General features: G+C 33.1%; 1 protein-coding gene and 2 long non-coding RNA genes across 5 annotated transcripts; 2 read left to right on the forward strand and 1 right to left on the reverse strand.

Annotated features, from left to right (window-relative positions):
- Positions 1–2,904: 2,904 nt before the first annotated feature.
- Positions 2,905–6,081, forward strand: LOC130499744 (uncharacterized). Of its 2 annotated transcripts, none has more exons than XR_008938619.1 (4): positions 2,905–3,062; positions 3,234–3,483; positions 3,886–4,186; positions 5,908–6,081. It is a non-coding gene; the product is annotated as an uncharacterized LOC130499744 (long non-coding RNA). The 2 variants fall into 2 exon arrangements; XR_008938618.1 differs by having other exon boundaries at positions 3,241–3,483.
- A 2,380-nt stretch (positions 6,082–8,461) lies between these two features.
- On the forward strand, positions 8,462–10,391 carry LOC130499386 (uncharacterized). 2 transcript variants are annotated; one of them, XR_008938247.1, is made up of 4 exons: positions 8,462–9,145; positions 9,269–9,649; positions 9,756–9,853; positions 10,130–10,386. It is a non-coding gene; the product is annotated as an uncharacterized LOC130499386 (long non-coding RNA). The 2 variants fall into 2 exon arrangements; XR_008938246.1 differs by having other exon boundaries at positions 8,462–9,649; positions 10,130–10,391.
- A 5,755-nt stretch (positions 10,392–16,146) lies between these two features.
- Positions 16,147–18,642, reverse strand: LOC108823548 (zinc finger transcription factor YY1). Its single transcript, XM_018596779.2, has 6 exons — positions 18,376–18,642; positions 18,246–18,304; positions 17,958–18,163; positions 17,790–17,879; positions 17,552–17,695; positions 16,147–16,959 (listed from the first exon to the last, which is right to left on the reverse strand). The coding sequence occupies exons 1-6, from the start codon at positions 18,459–18,461 to the stop codon at positions 16,396–16,398; spliced, it is 1,149 nt and encodes a 382-aa protein (XP_018452281.2). The 5' UTR covers positions 18,462–18,642; the 3' UTR covers positions 16,147–16,395.
- Between the last annotated feature and the right edge of the window lie 2,054 nt (positions 18,643–20,696).

Raw genomic sequence — 20,696 nt, forward strand, 5'->3', positions numbered from 1 at the left:
ATAATGATTTTAAAATATAGCAGATTTAACTAATAACTTTATATCTTTGTATATTTTTTGGTTCACGTATAATACATGCATGTAAATAGAAAATGTGTAAAGTACATATACATATTTAACTATTTACTAAAATTAGAAAATGTGTAACATTTTAATTCATACATAGTATAAACAAAGAGTATATGTTAATAATTTCAAAAAAAAAATTTAGTATAAAAATATTTATTTAATTAGTTTAAAATAAACCTAAAATTAAATGTTTATATATGAGCATTTTTTAAAGAAAACAGTATACTATAAGTATTATTAAAAATAATAATTATTTTGAAAATTAGTTTGATTTGTATTAATTAACTAAATATTGACACTATTCTTTCTAACAACTTTTGTATATATATATATATATATATATATAATTATGAATGTAATTATTACTAATTTTACATATATTTATGAGCAATATTAAACGTATAGTGAATGAGATGAAAACCATTAAATTTGGTCTAGTTAAGCTAAAGATTCATAGTCCACAACAGAATATAAAACTCTGTATGTAGGGAGGTTAAGACTCAGTTACTAATGAATCAACCAAAAGTCGTTGTCCCATCTTCAGTTTCCAGGATCACGCTTCCACCAAAATAAATGTCATCTTTGCGCCACAAAGCGTTGATCTGACATTTAGGCCTAGGATGTGGTGCTTGGGAGGGTGGAAGAGATCCTTCCTCCCTCAGAAATCTCATCATATAATCAGACGATGTGATCTGAATGATTTCTAAATGGGAAATATCTTTCTTTCTGAAGGATTTTTCATTTTGTGATTTCCAAAGATACCACAAGATCCATGGCGCATTTGAGAGGATCAACACTGAAACACCTTGATTTTTGGCACGCTAAAATAGATGATTGAGATTACTATAAATCGAGGTGTTCAGGAAAGCACCCCAAGAGTAAGGTACATTATATTAAGCCTAAGCTTGGACACAGGACGAGTATTAAAATCATATGGTTAATAGTTTTCTTGTCAGATCTACACCTAGGGCAATTTCTATCAGTGCTGTAACGACGATCTGAAAGGCAGCTGCATACTGGAATACAATCTGATAGATCATGTCACATGAAATGATTGATCTTCCTCGAAGTTTTAATCGACAGCACCTTAGAATTCAAACTATTGGTGCAAGGTTCTAATATCTTGGGGACCTCCTTTGATGCCTCTAAATTTATTTTTAAAAAAGTGTCTTGATTTTACCCAATTTTGTATGTCTTCGACAGTCTACGAGTTTGGTATCAGGCTACAATTCAGTGGAATGTCTTCTGGAATTGCTAGATATCGCAAGGAATTAATTCCTTTTCTCTCGGGAGTGGGTCAATCAGATTGCTGACACATAAATTATCGTAAATTATGATGCCGAGGGGGGGGGGGGACAGCCAATTCCACCATAAAATTAGTTCTTTCATTGTTTTCATATATAAACGTTCGAGTCCTAAAATATCACACGAACTAATGAAAATTTAAATTTCCTACACAAAATATTTCAATGCGGTTAATTTTTACATAACCGGAACTAATTTCGGTTTAATTGTTGTCCATTGCTGACATGGCTTGACTATTATTGACATGGTTTTCTAAACATGAAACCGTTTTAATTTGGTTTAGAAGTCTATATCGATGTTGCTAAAAAAAAGAAGTCTATATCAATATCAGTGAAACTACGTCGTTTTGACATTTATTAAAAGCGCAACAAATTTTTGTTTGAGCTGGTTCGAACCATCAACCAGGGTGACGATAATTTTCAACTCAACCATTGAGCCACTTGCATTTTAATCTATGCAATACATCATCTTAGTACTAAATTGTACGGTACCAAAGTCAACTGTAAAATAAAATTGAATAGAATATGAATAATATTATTGTGATGTGTTTAATATGAGAATACAAAATGCATATATATATATATATATATATATATATATATATATTGCTAACGTTAACATAATGTTAACGATAGATAATGTTAACTTTTCTAAACACTTAATGTAAACTAGATTTTGACCCGCGCAGATGTTTTTTTAATAAATTGTTTTTTCTATCTATGTTTTTATTAATAAAATAGCATTTTCAACATTTCAATCTTATATATATAAAAGATGTACATAATTAATATTTGTTTAGGGTGTCGATTTTTTAAATGGTTTATGGATTTTAGTTGTTTTTTAGTTTTTGGATTTTAGATTTTGATTTTTAATTTTTGGATTTTAATTTAAAGATTGACATAATACGACAAAATGATGTAAAAAAAAATTATGTAAATATAAATGAAAAAGTGGTTTTGCATTAGCTTTTAGTTTATATATAAAAAACATGAATGGTTGTATTAGAGTTAATCTTTTTGTGATTTTAAAATTAAAATTTAAATATAAAATATTATTAGCATGAATAGTGGTATAAAACTGCATATACAAAATAAAACTATAACTGTAAAACTATATAAATGCAGAAATTTGATCATGGACATGGGATTATATTTTTTTTTAAAACATAAATAGTAATGTTTTTTTGAGTTTAGAATATAATTGTGACTATTAATAATTTTCTTTAAAAATCAAATATATTTTTATTTATTTTAATGTTTACGATAAACATTCTTATTTTTATATGTTATAGTTTACGGTTTATATTATTAATATATTTATACTTTGTAAAAATTCCGTATATAAATAATTAATATGTTAATACAAATATATCTATGTATATATATAAGTGATATGTTAGTGCTATATATGTATATAAATTGGGCCATACTCATTCATAAAAAAAACAAATTTTAATTTGGGCCATAGTATTATCAGTTAGAAGACATTAGCCCATTAGATTTCTGTTTTTTTTTTTCTCCGGGAAACAAACGACCCTTCCTGCTCAGAAAAAAAAAATTGATCGTTTCTTTCTGAACAGAGGCTATCTCTGTCCTCAACCTCCTCTCTATTTACCACAACTCCAGACATAAAGACCAAACAGTGGAAGCGAATCAACTAAGCAAGATCTTGAGTCAATAACACTTAAGGTTTGTAGTTGGTTTATTTTCTTTATTTTGTGATCGTTTTTTCTGGTGATTTTAGGGTTTTGTTTTCTTACATAGGAAATTGATATAAATCATGTAAATCAGCACCAGTATGTATGATATATACCAAAATCCGAAGAAGATAAAACTAATCTCTTTATTTGGGTCATGGAGAATGTAGATCCGAGTGAAGGTGAAGGATCGTCGTCGTTTCCGGAGCTGGCGAGTGTGATTCAGAATTTAGCAGAGGTGTACGGGAGGATCAAAGGTTCAAAGCAAAGGATGGTGAAACAGAGGAAGGGAGATGCAAAGGGGCTTGAGTTGCAACAAATAAACATGTCGGTGGATATGAGATGGAGCTTCAAAGATCGAAGCTTGGCTAACGTATAGCTGCTGCCAAAGCTAAAGACCAATTGTGTATAAGGTAAAGTTTTCGTTTTTATGTGATTTTTAAGATTGAAACTTTATGTTAGCTTGTGAGGTTTCAGATTGTTGATTTGGAACCATAGTGTTTTTTTTTGTAAACTAAACCATAGTTTCTTAAATTTACTCTTTATTATATATTTACGTGTTCATCATATGATTATGAGTTCCTGAAGTGAAGAACAAACATATATAATTCAATCAGAATCGACATATAAAGGTAACTTTATTTATTCACATCAGTCAGTGAAGAAAAGTGGAGAGATGTTAGAATGCGACAGATATGAAGTGGCTAGAGATTGAAACTGTCTGAATATAATCTTGTTTAAATGGCTCCATCCAATTTAGTTCAAAGTTAGATAATCAATTCTACTAACACGGGTATTCATATTGTGTGACTCAGATGAGGAGGTGATGCACAGAAAAGCTTAGGTTTTGGTAGAAGGACAGAAGATGAGAACCATCAGTTCAGAATAATAGCAAAGAAACAAAAAAATGGTAAGTAATTGTTTTGACAAAAATATTGGTTGTATGCGTACATATCGTTTTGCTATATTGTTTTGATAATTTATAGAATAAATTATATACTGATATCAGCTTTTAAACTGTCTTACTGAGCTATTGGACGTTCTGAAAACCAAGCTTTCGGAATCAAGGTGCAAATGTAAACGTCAACATTGCGGAAGAAAATAAACATCACTCCGGTTAGTAATCACTTATCTATCCTAAATCATTTATAAGATTAAACAATGTAGGACAGTTTAGAAGTAGTTATAAGATCAAAATAACTCTGCCTTAGATATACTTGTTACTTCGTCTGGTTTGACTGATTTATGGATATCTAATCAGCCATGTGAGTTTTTTGCAACTCGCATGGATCTTATTACCCTACAAAGAAACAGATGAAAAGTTAGATTATAGTTAGAAAGCAATATATAGAATTTTCAGAAGTTTAGAAATAAAAGTAACCATTGGATCCTTTAGAACCAACTCGAAGGTCTCCCAACCAAACGATGTGTTTTGCTTATATGAATGTAAGCATTTTACTTGGACTTGCCAATTATTCTTGAAAGGTTTGACTGTAACATCCCGAGTAGTGATATGTGAAAAGGCTTAAGAGAATTGATTTGACTACCTATGTCACCAAAGTTGACTTACCTTTTCCGTCATACATTCGTTTAGAACTCCAGAGTTAAGCGTGTTTGAGCTGGAGTAGTGGAAGGATGGGTGACCTATCGGGAAGTGATTCGCGATACCGTGTAAGTGAGGCCAAAGCACGGAGAAAGGCCGGGTGGTGATTGCAGGGTCAGTAAACAATGATCTCGAGTCTTGGAGAATTAACGACCGACCGTTGGATGAGATGGGGCCCACGGGCCGAGAGAGTGGGCGTGGGTGGCCCATTAGCCGTGGGCGGTCGGGGTGTTACAAGTGGTATCAGAGCTGGTTAGCCGTCTCACTTATGATCTGAGAGGCGTCTTGAGACCTGCCGTGGGGCGCAACGAGGGCGTTGCGTTTTTTGAGAGGGGGTGAATTGTAACATCCCGAGTTGTGATATGTGAAAAAGCTTAAGAGAATTGATTTGGCTATCTATGTCACCAAAGTTGACTTACCTTTTCCGTTACACATTCGTTTAGAATTCCAGAGTTAAGCGTGTTTGAGCTGGAGTAGTGGAAGGATGGGTGACCTATCGAGAAGTGATTCGCGATACCGTGTAAGTGAGGCCAAAGCACGGGAAAGGTCGGGTGGTGATTGCAGGGTCAGTAAACAATGATTTCGAGTCTTAGAAAATTAACGACCGACCGTCAGATGGAATGGGGCCCACGGGCTGAGAGAGTGGACGTGGGTGGTTCATTAGCCGTGGGCGGTCGGGGCGTTACATTGACTTTTGTGAGTGGACAGAACTGATCGCTAAAGACATGTTTAGATTGAGGAAGGTTTGATTTTACGTTTGATGCAACTTAATAGACGTATTTATAGGTACTTATGAAAAGGTACATTAAATGGCAGATATTAAGTAAATATTTTTTTAGGTGTGATTCGAAAGTTAGATATCGGCATATACTTTTTACAATTATTAATTATACATTCCTTGTTTGGTTTAATCATGATAAAAAGAGGATATTTTATAATAAAGATTAGGTAAACGTGATTTGCAAGTTTGATTTTAAGAATATTCCGATTTTGTTAGTTAATGATATCTTTTGTGATAGTAAGATCTTTGAAATATGGTTAAAAAAATTGAATGCGATATAGTTTAGGAATTACTAAATTTATTGGTTAGAATTGTTCTATAATATTGTTTGATATAGTCAATTTTTTTATTCTTGCGTGTATGTAGGTAACAATTTTAGAATAAGTTATTTTGGAAACTAATAAATGATATTTAGATTTAAGTGCTTATAATTATTTATATATTTATTTTCAGTTTGACCAGCAAGGCAAAAGGAAGCGGGAAGGGAGAGTTGCCTTTAATTCAAATTGGGCTATGTCGGTTTATTTTAAATTGGGAATGCACCGGTTTAGTAAAGTAAATAAACAAAATCGATGTGTCTTGAAGTTAATGAAACGGCAGAGTATAAGGGCAATGGCATCAGATTGTAAATATGAATGACTAAAGCCTTGAAATGGTTCTGTAATTATCACAACAATTGAATGGTTTAAGTTCATCGTGTCGGTTCAATTCAAATACAAAACACAATGTTTTAACATCAGTGGCATTATTTGTAATATTTGTGCAACTTTAAGGGGTAAATACAATTTGTACTTCCCCTTTAATAGTTTAAAAGTTTAGATATGTTAAGAATATCTTGAGACTAACTTACTCTTCAAGTTTTTCCTTTTAGTCTTGAGGGTCTTCATGGGTTTTACATGCTTCACAATCTTGGTCCGTAAAATACATATTTTATGGTCCAATATATCTCTAGTACTCCCCGCACGACTAACATGGGATGCAACACGCAAATCTGCAATCACAAAAAAGACTATATATGTCGTGGACACTATGTCCAAGAAAACAAAAATCAGTAGGTTTCTCCGGGAATAGACTTCAACTTCGACAATGGGGATGAAAAATTCAGCTCTTTTTTGGTCTAAACAATAGGAATACATCCTGTGAGCGCAACTGCAGTTCCGGAAAAAACAAATATCGTCCTTATCTCGGACAGTCCGTAACTAGGACTAACAAATTGACATAAAAACTCGAGTGTTCTACTAAAACTCATTTTTAATGGTTAAACTATAACCAATAAATTCCAAACTATGGAATAACAAAAAACATCTTAAAAAATTCTAAGCTATTGAAAATCTTAGATAACAATAACCCATGTGAAACCACAAACCCTTAGCAATACTAAAACCCTCTAAATTCTTTTGCACCAACCAACACTGTAGCTCATATATTAAAACCAAATCATTAATAATAAAAAAAGCCTCACGTCTAATGAAATTGGACGTACCCAACCACTAACATTTTTTTTCTTTTTTTACCTTAATAATAATTAAAAAAAATCAAACCCTAATAACTTATGTTAAAGCAAAAACACGTGAATCTTAAGACCAAATTCACGTGAATCAACATCGTCGTCGCCCGGATCATCTTCACCATCTTCATTGTCAACACCACCGATGGCCTTAATCATCAAATTCTAAAACTTGCGAAAGCTCTAATTTTGATCTCTAATAAATCGACTGCTCTGATACCATGTAAAAATCGGGTTTACTATAGGCTTCCAACCTAAAAACAATTGGTGATTAGTGGATTCGCACTAACCTTTTATATAGTAGTTACTGTCTCTTAGAATTCCCGATGTGGGATATATATCCGTAATACCCCTCCTCGAGATGATGGCTCTTATCGGCCAGAAATCTCGGAATTTTAAGACAGTTTTACTCGGTCGAACGAGTTAATTACGACCTATATATCCGGTCGGGAAGGATTAATATTAATTAAGAGTTTAAAGTATTTAGGATTTGGACTCTGATTTTGTGTTGTGTTGTGTTTAACTCGGGTTAAGGGTTAATATTAATCAGGGGTTTATGGTACCCGTAAGATACATAGGACCAATTTACCCGGTCTGTAAAATAAAATTGAATAGAATATGAATAATATTATTGTGTTGTGTTTAATATAAGAATACAAAATGCATATATATATTGCTAACGTTAAAATAATCTTAACAATAGATAATGTTAACTTTCCTAAACATTTAATGTAAATATGTTAAGAATATATTGAGACTAACTTACTCTTCAAGTTTTTTCCTTTTAGTTTTGAGGGTCTTCATGGGTTTTACAGGCTTCACAATTTTGGTCCGTAAAATACATATTTTCTGGTCCAATATATCTCTAATATCAACCCATTACTATATCTTCTTCGTCTCTTGAAATTTTTACACATGTTCGAACTGATTTTTATGCAAACATTGATCTCTAGACACAGTCACATATTCAAACATTATTGAATTCCACTGAAAACGGGTAAGATCGAAGAAGCACTTGAGATGTTTAATAGGAAAAGCTATATTATAATCACATAACTGGTGCACTCTGTAAGAAAGAATTGTTTGAAGCAACCATGAAAGTTATTATGAGCTGTGTGAACATTTGTTTTCGGTTGCAGAAGCAAGAGGAAGATGAGAGAAATGGGTTAATTTTCAATTTGCATTAAGTATTATTACGTGGTTCAATTGATATCATATGTGGCTTAATGGTTGAGGTCAATATTTTGGTTTACCAAATGCCACTTATTATGTTTTTAGTAAGAATCAAAATGATTTAGTTTCACCGATTTGAATTAAAATAATATAATCTAATACAATAAAGTAGAAGAATCTGCCTCTTAGGCTATCCACGATATCTTTGTGAGAGGGGCAAATGGTGACACCTGTCGCAACCACACTGGATTATGGATATCACGTGTTAAGCCTACTCTCGGCGTCGTAGGATTTGCGTCAACTACACGCGCGTTGTTGTATGCAATTTGTGGCCGTCAATGGCATTCAATCAACCGCTGCACAGCTTTAACATCATCGACGAATCCAGACATATAAATAAGGATCGTCTATCAGATTTATCAGCTTCTCCCTTGGCATCACTAGAATCCTTAGAAACCCTGCCTTCTCTCCGTATAGTTTACCAAAGCTCTCTCTCCTCCGCCTCCATGTTCCTTTCGTCCCTCGGTTTCTTGCCTTTCGCGATGCTCTGTTTTCATTTGCTTTACTAAGTGTCTTAGATTGAAAGATTGTATTTTTATCATGTTACAGAGTCCGGTTCTGTTGCAGATTCTTCAGAAGATGAGGGGTGATCATCATCCTTTCTATGTGTTGTGGGTTTTGGGTTGCTTTTACTGTTTGTTTGTTTGTGAACGTGACTCTCTTTGCTCTTTGTAAGGTACTGATGGTGGAGGGAATATGATAATTCTTCCACGAGGTATGCTTAACACACAAGCTTTCTTTTGATGTATCTCAAATCTTAAAACTCTTTTGGATTTGGTCAACGTCATGCGGGTGCCATGTTGAGCTAGCAGTGCCAGATGAGACTTCTTATAAATGTTAAGAGACATTTTACAGACCATATAACAATATGGGGACATCAATGTAACATCAAACACTAATGAAGTTCTCGGTGCTCACGTTTGTGCGGATCATTTACCAGATATAATCCAGGTTTCACTATCAAAATGGTCTTATCTTTCAATATGGTAGAGATATGGAGTTGCAGTAAAAGCATAAGTAGCTGACTCAGTTAGTGTAGGTGACTTTTTTCTAATCCTAATAGTACTGAAATAGAGCGCAAGTTAGACAAGGGAGGAGCTAAACAGAGTCAACTCAGAGAACAAGAAGCTAACAGAGATGCTGGCAACAGTCTACGAGAACTACTACGCATGACATCATCATCTGGAGAAGCTATAGAGTCGAAGTAGCTATGAAATAGATATGATCGAACAGATAAAAGGGAATAAAACAAGATCCATAGGAGTTCTCAGGGCTTCCTAATGGAATCAGTGGTAGAAAAATTGTGAACAACTCCAGCAGCCAAGATCATCATCAGCGGCAGCAACATGAGCAGAAAAAAATAGCTTCTTTCATGCAAAAGACCAGTCACTGACTCACTGATAGCTTCAACAAAGCAAAGGTTTCAACAGTATTTTTGCCTGCTGATAGAGCTTGGTAAGTGTTATGTGGTATTGATGTTTATGTTCTTATCCTCTACATGTAACTCTTGCTTACGATTCTAACTGCTATATTTACCCAACTATACTTTTAAAATTGTCAGACATCCTAGGTGATCAGCTCAGTGTAATCAGGAGCATTATCAACGATGGCACGACTCACAGGACAGAGCGTGTCATAGCAACTCTTATGTATAGAAAGGTACTTTGTACAGTTTAATCTCCAGTCGGTTTTGATCTTCTACAACTTTATATTTCACCGTCCCTCTCTTTAAGCTTGATGACATTGCAGTTTACAGGGATATAACTGTGTGTTAGTTTGTTTGGTGGTTTGGCTTTTGCATTTCATAATAACATTAGATTTCTCTCCATCTTTCTTTCTAATTTTGAACCGTATGAGACAACGTAAACGAACAAACCCCAATTAAATACAAAAAATGCAACCAGAACTTAAATTTGATTTTTCTATTTTTTTCAGGTTCATCTACTCCTGAAAACAGCTAGCTTTTGACAAGACGGCAAAATACTACAAACCAGACTGCAGGTTCATCTAAGCTTCTTCAAGACTAGAATATAGAAACACACACCGTTTCTGAAAAGTACTTTATTCTTATTCAAATATGTGAACGTAGACCAACCAATTCCTTTCATCCTGCCAGTACGTATAAATATTTTGCAAAATGTTGATAACTACATTTTTCTCATTTTAATAAGATTTCAATAAGGGTGCCTACTTGATTTTAGTAGACCAACATTTTCCTTCATCCTGCCAGTACATATAAATATTTTGCAAAATGTTGTTAAAGACATTCTCCTCATTTAGTAAGATTTTGATAAGGGTTTTTACTTAATTTTATGCTTAATCAACGTTATGTTTTCAAAGAAGATGTTACGTATGTATAACTTTTGAACCATGACAATAGTTGGTTTGTTGTTATAGATATTATTAAAACTGCATACTCAATAAATGTATTTGTTCTTTATTTTTTAAAACTGAACAGACTTGCATTTGTTTTTTCAATCAATCACTCGGGCAAAACTTTAGACATCCCAGTTGAAGTTCAAAAAACTAACAAATTTAGCCTACTCAAAGTATATAGTACTCTTTCAAAGTCTTCAATATATATGTTTAAAATACTTTCTTAATACATTTCAAGATTAAAAGTAAACAATATAAAATAACTGACATCACTATCATTACAATTTTTCTACTTTGTTATGACTATTAATTTTTTCTATTTTTATTGAATCTATCAGTCACAACCACTTATGCTCATCTACATTGACCTAAACAACTTAATCACTATCAAATGGATCATAAAAATACCATTCTTTTTCAACATAGATTCATCTTCATAATTTTGAACATATTTTCTTTACTAAAACTATAAAATAAATTGTAAATTCATTTAAGAATAAAACACATGAACCCGGCACGTAGCGCCGGAAGACCACTAGTAAGATATATTTTAAACCAAATTACACTGGTTTCTTTCGTGACAAGCCACGTCAGTAATAATCAAGCTACATCACTAATAGTCAACAATTAAACCAAATTACACTGGTACTTGCTGAGTGGACAGTAGATATGAAGGAAGCTGATCAGTGGGGGTACTTGGTGGTTATTAAGAAGGGTTCAATGGAATCAACTGTCTCGAGTCTTGCTGTGTATGTTGAGCAAGTTGTAGCTGAGTTCTATGCGGGGCTGCCTAGTACTAAGGCCGAAGCAGATGTTGATGAAGTGGTTGTCTCAGTGAGAGGACAAGCGTACAAGTTCTCACCTGCTCTCATCAACAATGCCATAGATTGGGAACCACTTACTGAGAAAGAAGAGGAGGAAGAGGCAGCTATGGATGATGTCTCAGTAACTGAGTTGGCTTCGTTCATCACCGGAGATACGAGGACAGAATGGGAAGGTCTCACTACAGCGGATCTTACTCCGTGCTATGGTGCTTTAATGATCATAGCTGCATACAACTGGATCCCCTCTACTCACAAGACGTATGTCTCACTTGAGAGGGCAAGGCTGATCTACAAGATGGCTCATGGAGTCCGTGTTGATTTGGGCAAGATGATGTTCAGACATATTCTTCATCTTGGAGTGATTCAGGTCAATGATGCACGTTGGTTGATCTTCCCTCGCTTGATCATGGCACTTCTTCAAAGCCAGCATATGGTCCCATCTTACCCCAGTGACAAGCTTCAACGTCCGGTTCCTTAAGGATAAACGAGTGGGTGAGATCTGTGAGCAGCGACTAGCTAAAGGAAAGACACCATCTAAAGCTGAACCAAAGAGAAGCTCTGCTAGGACAACACGTCAGTCGTCTCCTACTCTGATTCCTGCTCCACGAACTGCTACACCAAGCTCCAGAACTGCACCACGTCGCATATCTGTTTATGAGCTTGGATCAGTTGCCATCCCTCAAGGACCACTCAACCGGGTTGATCTGCAAGTGGCACTACAGGACACGACTCGAGCCCTTCAAGCGTTAGCTGAGATAGTTCAGGATCTTCAGAGCACTGTAGCAGGTTAGTATCTCTCTCCTTCTGAATATTTGATGTATTTTCTTGGTGTTTTTAATCCGTGTGCTCACAAGCAGGGGGAGAAGAAGAAGACTGAGATGAAGAAGACCAAGATTGTGGGGGAGCTGTGTTTCGTTTGCTTTGTTTTTATGTCTATGTTATTTCAATTGCACCACTTGTTGCAATTCTTTGTTATCCATGTTTTTCAGACTGGCTACGATTATGGGGGAGCATTTGCATATGCTATCTTTAGATAATATGTATTGATTTGCTTGAACCCGGTTTTAGGATAATATAAGTATGTTTTTGATTGACTTGATTTGGTTGAAATAACGTTTGGACATATATACTTGTGTTGGCTTATGTGGTTTGCTCTTGTCTTCTATCTCAGGTACTTGTGAGACGACGAATTAAAAAGGGGGAGATTGAAGGTGTATGCAAAGACGATGCTGTAGCAGAGCTGAAGTAGTTCATGAAGTGTGCCATGAACTACTACATCAGAGATGCGGTTCGTGAGAAGCACGTGTCAAGACCGATGCATTAAAAGAAGATTTAATGAAGAGGGACATTAAAGGAAGACTTGAAGAAGAAGCAATCGATCTAAAGAGAAAAGGAATATTGGCTTATTCGCTGAAGTAGAAGAAATGGAAAGTTTCCATTGGGTAGATAGATTAGATCTACGGCTTCCTCAAGATATATAAAAGGGAGTCGTGGCACTGTGTTGCCGGTTAACACACAGAGAGAGATTTTAGCAATAGAGAGTTCTGTACGTCCTAAGAAGGAGAAGCAAAGCATCTAGGGGTTAAGGGCTTAGGTGGTTCAGAGTCTGTTTTAGATCTCTGAACGGTTGAGACTAGCAAACAAGTCGAGGTTTATCTTGAGCTTGTTTGATTTATTGCTTTTAAGAAGAACGTGTATGAGCTTTTGAAAGAATAAATATAGTCGTATTTCTTGGATTTGAATAACCATGTACTACTGTGTGTTCTACATCGCATAGCTCGCTTATCTTATATTAACACATTAGTATATATATATAAAGTCATGCTTAACAAAAGGTTGATCTAATGATGATGGCTGGCCGCACTTTACAACCGAGACGTAAAAGTCATAAGAAGAAAATAGTTTTCTTCTTATGCAAGCAACAAAGAGTTCATTAGGGTATTTTGAGATTTGATCTCAACGGCACTGGCATCCCGATCTAATCCAGTTTGTGTGCGTGTGGATATCGATAGAGGCCGACGTTTGGAATGCTTGAAATCTTGACTTGGTTTGTTTATCTTTCTGCTGCAAATAACCAGGTGTATTCAAAATCCTAAGATCTAGAATTAATTTCAGTATTGACTTGAGATTCTATGCATATGAATTAATAAGTTGATTTATAAGTTGTTATAAATCGGTATGAAATTCCAACAGAAGTCACTTTGGTGACCTCTTTTAAAGACGTGTGCTAGGAAAGAGAAGATATATTAAATTAATTGTCAATTAATGTTGGTTCACAAGGAATGCTGAGATTAAATTTTCTGAAATCTTGAAATCCTTGGCTGCCTTCTCTTGAGGTAATCAAAGTTTCTTCTAGAGATACAGTGGAGATTCTCTGTTTCGTACTCCATCAAAGCATGAGATTACATTCGTAAGTCTCTAGATAATATCTTATGGTAGTAGAAAACATGAAATTATGTAAATTAAAAAGAAAAATTATCAAAATAACATTCATTAAATAGTAAAAACCAACACCCTTTTAAATAAATAGTCTTAAGAATATAAATAATTATGAACCTTTTTGAATACTAAATCCTATATCTAAAACAATAATCCCACCAATAATCTGAATCCTAGGGGGTTAATGGTAAATGTTTGCCTTTTATTTTTGGCTTTAGAATATTAGCTATAGAAATCCTACTATATATTAATTGAAAAGTCATTTAAGTGATTTACGGTTACGTGTCTATCGTTAGTGAACTCTTAAAAGATTGTTATAATTTGATTGGTCGATGATTTTTAATTTTTATTCAATTTAATTAGATCTAAAAAAAGGTAAGTCTATAACCAATTAATATCACTTGCCAAATAATATACATAATATTACAAATAATGATTTATGGTAACTAATTTTTGAAATTATATAAAGAGTATTATGTTGATCAATTTTTATATTTATAAAATACATAAAATAATAAATGACAAACAATTTATATAAATCAACATAATGACTTTATATTCTTATTTAAAACATTATATTTGTATATGAATTATTATAATAACTATTAACGTCTTTTAGTTTCATATATGCTTTACAAATTAGTTATAAAATTATAATATATTTATAAAATTGTTTATCTTGGCTTATCATATATTTTAAATTATTATAAGAGGTTGTGAGTCATTTATATAAGCTTACAAATTAATTTATAAAATCTATTCTTAAACACCATCCTACTATCCCACTATATATTAGTTAAAAAGTCACTTAAGTGATTTTATTTGTTTGTCAATCATAGGTAAATTCTTATAAATTTTTATATTTTATTGGTCATTGATTTTTTAATTTTATTATATCTAAAAAAGAAAAGATAAGTCAATAATCAAGTAATATCACTTGCAAAGTAATCTACATAACAATACAAATAATTATTGTTTATTGTAGCTAACTACTGAAACTATAGAAAGAGTAATAATGTAATCAATTTATATATGTATATATAAACTACATAAAATAATAAACAAAAAAATATTATAATTTATATAATGCTTTCATATTCATATATAAAGCCTTAAATTTGTATATAGAGTATTATAATAACTATTAATGTCTAAAATAGTTTATACATGTTTTATAAATTATTTATAAAATTACAAATACATTTTTAAATTATTTATCACGGCTTATCATTTGTTTTAAATTATTATAAGAGGTTGTAACTCATTTATAAAAGCTTATATATTACTTTATAAAATCTATTTTGAAATTTCATTGTATTAATTGCGAACTCACTTAATTGATTTTTGTTTAGGTATCTATGAATTTAAGAAAAATTATTATAATTTGATTTGTTAATGGAATTTCTATTTTTATTTATTTTATGAGTAAGAAAATCAGTTCTAGAATCAATTTGTATGAATATCCAAACGATCTAAATATCTTCCATAAAATAATTTATGGTAATTAAATATGTGATTTATATAAAAAGTATACAATGCTCATAAAATTATTTTTAGTAATCAATTATTTATAAACTATATAATATATTTCAGAAGTAATTTATAGAATTGATATAGTAGTTTTATATTCCTATATAATTAGATATGAATATGTAGAGAATGTGTAACAATTATATTGTTTAACTTTTAATCTTATTAAAGACATAAAACTTTTGCTACAAATTATTTAAAAATTTCAAAACTATATACCTTCAAAACTTAAGTAATTTTATTAGAAACTGAATTAGGAATATTATATATAACTTATTTTACAAATTTTAAATACAAAATATCAACAAATATTTAAAATAGTCATATTCATTTTTTCAAATTCATTTTTCTTAGAAATGTTTTTAACAGAAAACATGTATTCGATTTTTGAAGATTAAAACATAATTTAATTTGACAAATTATAATAAATATATTGTTATAAAACATTCAAATCCGCAAAATTACGGACATCCACCTAGTATAAAATTATTTGCTGTAACAATTGATTTTGATTGTTTTTTTGCTCTATAAATAAAGTTCTCTACGATCTTTTTTTTTAATTTTCCAGAATTTTTTTTGCTATAATCTTTTTTTTAAAAAAAAGAAAGTATAATTGGTTAACATATATAGTTTTAAACTAAATTTTGGTTTTTTAGCACTAGAATATATCTGTTTTTACTCTTTAGTAACAATTTTTGTCTTTTTTTTTGCTATTATTGGAACATAAACATAGTTTAGAACTATCCTAGGTTATCATTATTTATGTAAATATAAGAAATTAAGAATATTAAGAGACATGTCATTTAATGCATATAGTTTGACAAGAAAAAGCAGACAAATAAACGTTCTGAAAATGTTGCGAAGACGCAGTAACTGTACAGAGCTTTAAAACTAGAAGATTGTCAAGCGGATGCAAACGAGAGAAAAAAGGAGGAATGAAAGAAACACAGTAACTCATTCAATTTTACCTTCGCATATAGATATGGAAAGATAGCCAAAATATCTGCCTACGGCTTTCAGACAAGCAATATCTTAGTCTTCATCCTCGGTCTCTTCATCGTCCTCCTCTTCATTGTTTCCCCCAAACCTCCAGCCATCATCCACGTTCTCTCTATCTTCCTCAGTCTCCTCACTATCTTCTTCCTCTTCTTCTCTTTCTCCTTCATACGTTTCTTTTACTTGCCATGGTTTTTTGGCAATCCTTGCTTTGGCCGGTGAAGAGGTTGAGCCTTTCTTTCTAGCTTTGGCTGGTGGTGTCCTCATGTTTGGCTTAGCTCTGCTCTGTAGTTTATTATGCGTCTGGCTTTTCCCGTTGCTAGCGTGTTTCCGGTAAAAATCTTGGTCACTGCCTTCTTCCAACTCGTGCTTGTTCGGTGTGGGGTTCTCTGCGTTCTCTTCTGGTAAATGCCCTGGATGCTCTCTCTTCAAGTGGAGTTTAAGCTTGTACTCATGTATGTAAGCCTTCTCACACCCTTCGTAAGGGCATGCATATGGCCGTTCCGAAGTTGCTGAGCCATAAACCGTTGCAGGTGTTTTGGGAGTCCTTGATACTTTCTCTGCGGGTGGGGTGTACTTAGGCGTGTCTCCAGCAGCATTCTGTCAAAACGGTTGTGACAATTGAAAGCGAGAGAGAGAGAGAGAGAGAGAGAGAGAGAGAGAGAGAGAGAGAGAGAGAGAGAGAGAGAGAGAGAGAGAGAGAGAGAGAGATCAGTACTTTAGTGCTCACAAAGATGTACACATGTAAGAATCTACGCATTTGTTCTAGCTATGCATTGCAACGCACTTTGAGTATGAACAGTTGCACTTCTGACACCGAAACATTGAGCCTTAATAATAGAGAAAACAGAGAGAACAGTTCTAAGAAGCTAACAAAAGGAACAGTGAACAGTTCTAACACCAGAATCGTTGTGTCTTAAGAAGTGCTACTTTCAACATATTTTGATAACAGTGGTAGTTGACTAAAATCACGTAGCATAGCATCAATTAGAGTTATATGCATCAGAAATAAAGATAGCAAACATGCTTCCTTCCAGTGAGATAACTAAAGCCTTAACAACATTAGCTAACAGCCCACCTCCAGGAAAGAGAAACTAAACCTATTCTGATAGATTTTCAGGCTAAGGAAGGCTCTATATTCGCACAAGGCACACACATATTTGGAGGAAAAGAATATGAAAAATGAAAAAACCTTTTCATGGTAGGCAGCAACATGGTTCTTAAGCTTGTATTCATGAGCATATCTCTTTCCACAACCAGAGTAGGGACAGATGTGATAGTTTTCTTGTGAATGAGTCTTCATGTGAGATCTGAGGTTAAAATCCAAGGAGAATGCCTGTTCCAGTCATCTTAAGTTACTATAGTACACGGTAAAACGTCCTAATACCATTAATACATGCTAATAAGAGAGAGTACAAGGAATATAGAACCTTTCCACAGCCTTCATAAGTGCAAACAAAGTCCCTAGCCCCAGTATGAATGAGCCAGTGTCTCTTCAACTTTGAACTATCAAGAAATTTCTGTTACAAAACACACAGAAGAAGAAGGTTGTGTTATTACACTAATCTGATGGTATAAGTCTAAAGGTATAATACTACCTTGTCACAACCAGGGTAATCACAAACATACTGCCTTTCACCATGGATGTGGGAATGCTTCCGCAAGGCACTAACATCAAAGAACATCTTTCCACAACCCTCGTAACTGCATAGAAACAGAATCTCAGAAGTAGGTTCGGGCTCAGGGTCTGGAACATCAGTAGTAGGCTCTTTCTCTGCTTCTTTCAGTCTCTTCACCGTTTCCTCTGTTTAAGAGCAGACACTGACATGAAATAATCAACCAATCTGAAAGTAGATCGAGTATAGAAACCGACAGATCTCCTTTACCTGTGACCCATTTGTGAAGATAGCACTTCCCACCTGTAGCAACAATATCTTGTGGAACCCTGAAGAAAGGACAAGAATGCATGTAAGGCCCTAGTCAACAAGGAAGAGAGTAGATTTTCGAATTTTTTACCACTCCTTGATCCACTTAACAGCAGGAGCCTTGGATTTCACGATTGGGCGTCTTTCGAACGGATTTTGATAAGGGTACTGTTCCATCTATTCGAATTGGTGATGATTAGGGTTTACAGTCTCTCTCTCTCTCTGGGGAAGAGAACCGATAGACATTCAGCTATTATACCTTTTTGCTAACGGAGCCCCGGTTTCGATTCCTTCTCTCCTCTTTCCAAGTCCAACTCGTGAAATAGGAAAATCAAGGGTGTTGCCCCAAAAAAAAAAAGGAAAATCAAGGGTTACTTCTCTTTGATTCGAATATTTATATTTTCATAAACCAATTTTTGTAAATATAGGAAAATTATGTATACAAATCCATGTTCGGAAATGCGCTAGACGTGAATCGGGCGGTCGAACCGGGTCTAGCGAATTGACAAAAAATCGGAGATTGACCCGGAATTAATCGGGGATTAGTTTATAAGCATATTATATATATACACATATAAATACTAGTTTTGGGTAAATGTTACAGGTTCTGTGCAGGCCCATTTGGTAAAAGTCCTACGAGATTTACTAAAACGACGCAGCTTTGATTCATCTTTAACACTTTTTTTGTCTTTTTACCTTTTAACTAGGTGTTTTGTCCGCATATGCGGGCATAAATTTTTTATAAATATTTATTAGTTTATGTCTTATTAATCTAAAACCAACATAATAAATTATTATTTGTGTTTTTAAATAGTTAAATCAAACATCAAATATTTATATATGTCAAATACTTTTTATCAAAATATATACTTATTATTGTGTTAAGTTTTTTTAAAACACTCATATCTTAGAAATAGTTTAGAAAATATATTGATATTTTTTGGTTGACTAATATTTAATAATAAATTGTTTTGTATCTTAATTTTTTTAACTTTTATAATAAAAATATTGTTTTCAGATAGGCATAAAAAAAATATATAGAAGAATTATCTTTTTTGATAATTCTAAAATATTATTTTGTAATCAATTATTTAATATAGCATATAACATGTAAACTTTATATCATTAAAATAAATTAGTGAATAGTTAGAAACTAATAATAAATTAATAACCTATCTAAAAGTCTAAAACCTAATAGAAATATGACAAATAAGAAAAGTTAATATAACATATAAATTTAATATTAATAAAATAAAATTCGTTTTTATTTATATAGAATATTCATCAAGGCTATTATTTTAAATTAATGATTTATTGACTCAGCTCAAAACAAATAATACATCAATGATAATTTAGTTTAAACTTAATAAAAATATGACAAATAAGCAAAATTAGCTAAAATCATGGAGAATATGACAAGTAAGCAAAATTACTTCATAAATAATAGTATAGATGAGGAATAAAATTGTATTTTCGAAGTCATCTTTTTCCTAACCTAAAATCTGCAACAACGCCTCCATTTTTCCAAAGCTTTTCTCACCCATTTACACACAGTTTTATCATTTTATTACGTAATCGTATCAAAGTTTTACAGATCTTACTAAAATACATAGGTTTTTAATACAAAACGAAACAAAAACGATATTTTTTGAAGAATCCGATTTTATCATCTAGTAGAGCCGTTTCGCCACGGTGGTTGGCCGCCAAGCGTGTACTCGCCGGAAAAGCGGCCGCCTAGCCCGCGTTTTCGAACATGGATACAAATAGAGTTAATTGTGCCAAAATACAAAAAGAATGCGGTCAAAATTAAATATATGCCATGAACAGAATTAATTGGGTTTGATAGTGAATCGTGGTGGAGTAAATATACACATCTGCCCTTTTGAAAATGGTAAAGATAAATATCGTTATAGCCCTTTAGGATTTGTATGGTGTATTATATAGATTTATATAGATTTGATAAATATATTTTTAGATTTTTTTCGTAAACCGAGAATGTGTAACAGAGAATATATTAGAGAAAGTAAAATTTGAAAACCATATATTTTCTGATAAAAACGGCATATTAAATAACGTATCCACGTATATAACATAAAAACCATAGCTTACGCTTTCTCTGATCTGCGACGGCCACCTAGTAGGCACAAGGGAGACTACCGGACACTCCTTGTGATAGACCCAAAATCGGGATCACTCTTTCGGTAAGGTTGATATGGACTCTGATCCGGAAGGATAGAGAACTGGTGGGATGAATGGTGACACAAAGGGTTGCGGAAGGCCCGATGATACTACCAGACTTCAATTGTTGCCGGATGTGACGCACCGGTCCAACAAAGGAAGGATCGAGACTTGGAGATAACCTCACCAAGAAACTATAAATGTTCTAAACAAAGAACAATGAGAGAAAACTCA

Source organism: Raphanus sativus, chromosome 9 (assembly GCF_000801105.2).
Source record: "Raphanus sativus cultivar WK10039 chromosome 9, ASM80110v3, whole genome shotgun sequence".
Taxonomy (NCBI): Eukaryota; Viridiplantae; Streptophyta; class Magnoliopsida; order Brassicales; family Brassicaceae; genus Raphanus; species Raphanus sativus.

Excerpts from the sequence above, each read along its gene's own strand:
- LOC108823548 (XM_018596779.2), bottom strand. The coding sequence starts at position 18,461 with ATGGAACAGTACCCTTATCAAAATCCGTTCGAAAGACGCCCAATCGTG. Across the intron at positions 18,305-18,375 it reads GTTAAGTGGATCAAGGAGTG|GGTTCCACAAGATATTGTTG; the intron begins GTAAAAAATTCG and ends TCCTTTCTTCAG. Across the intron at positions 16,960-17,551 it reads TTGCTGCCTACCATGAAAAG|AATGCTGCTGGAGACACGCC; the intron begins GTTTTTTCATTT and ends CCGTTTTGACAG.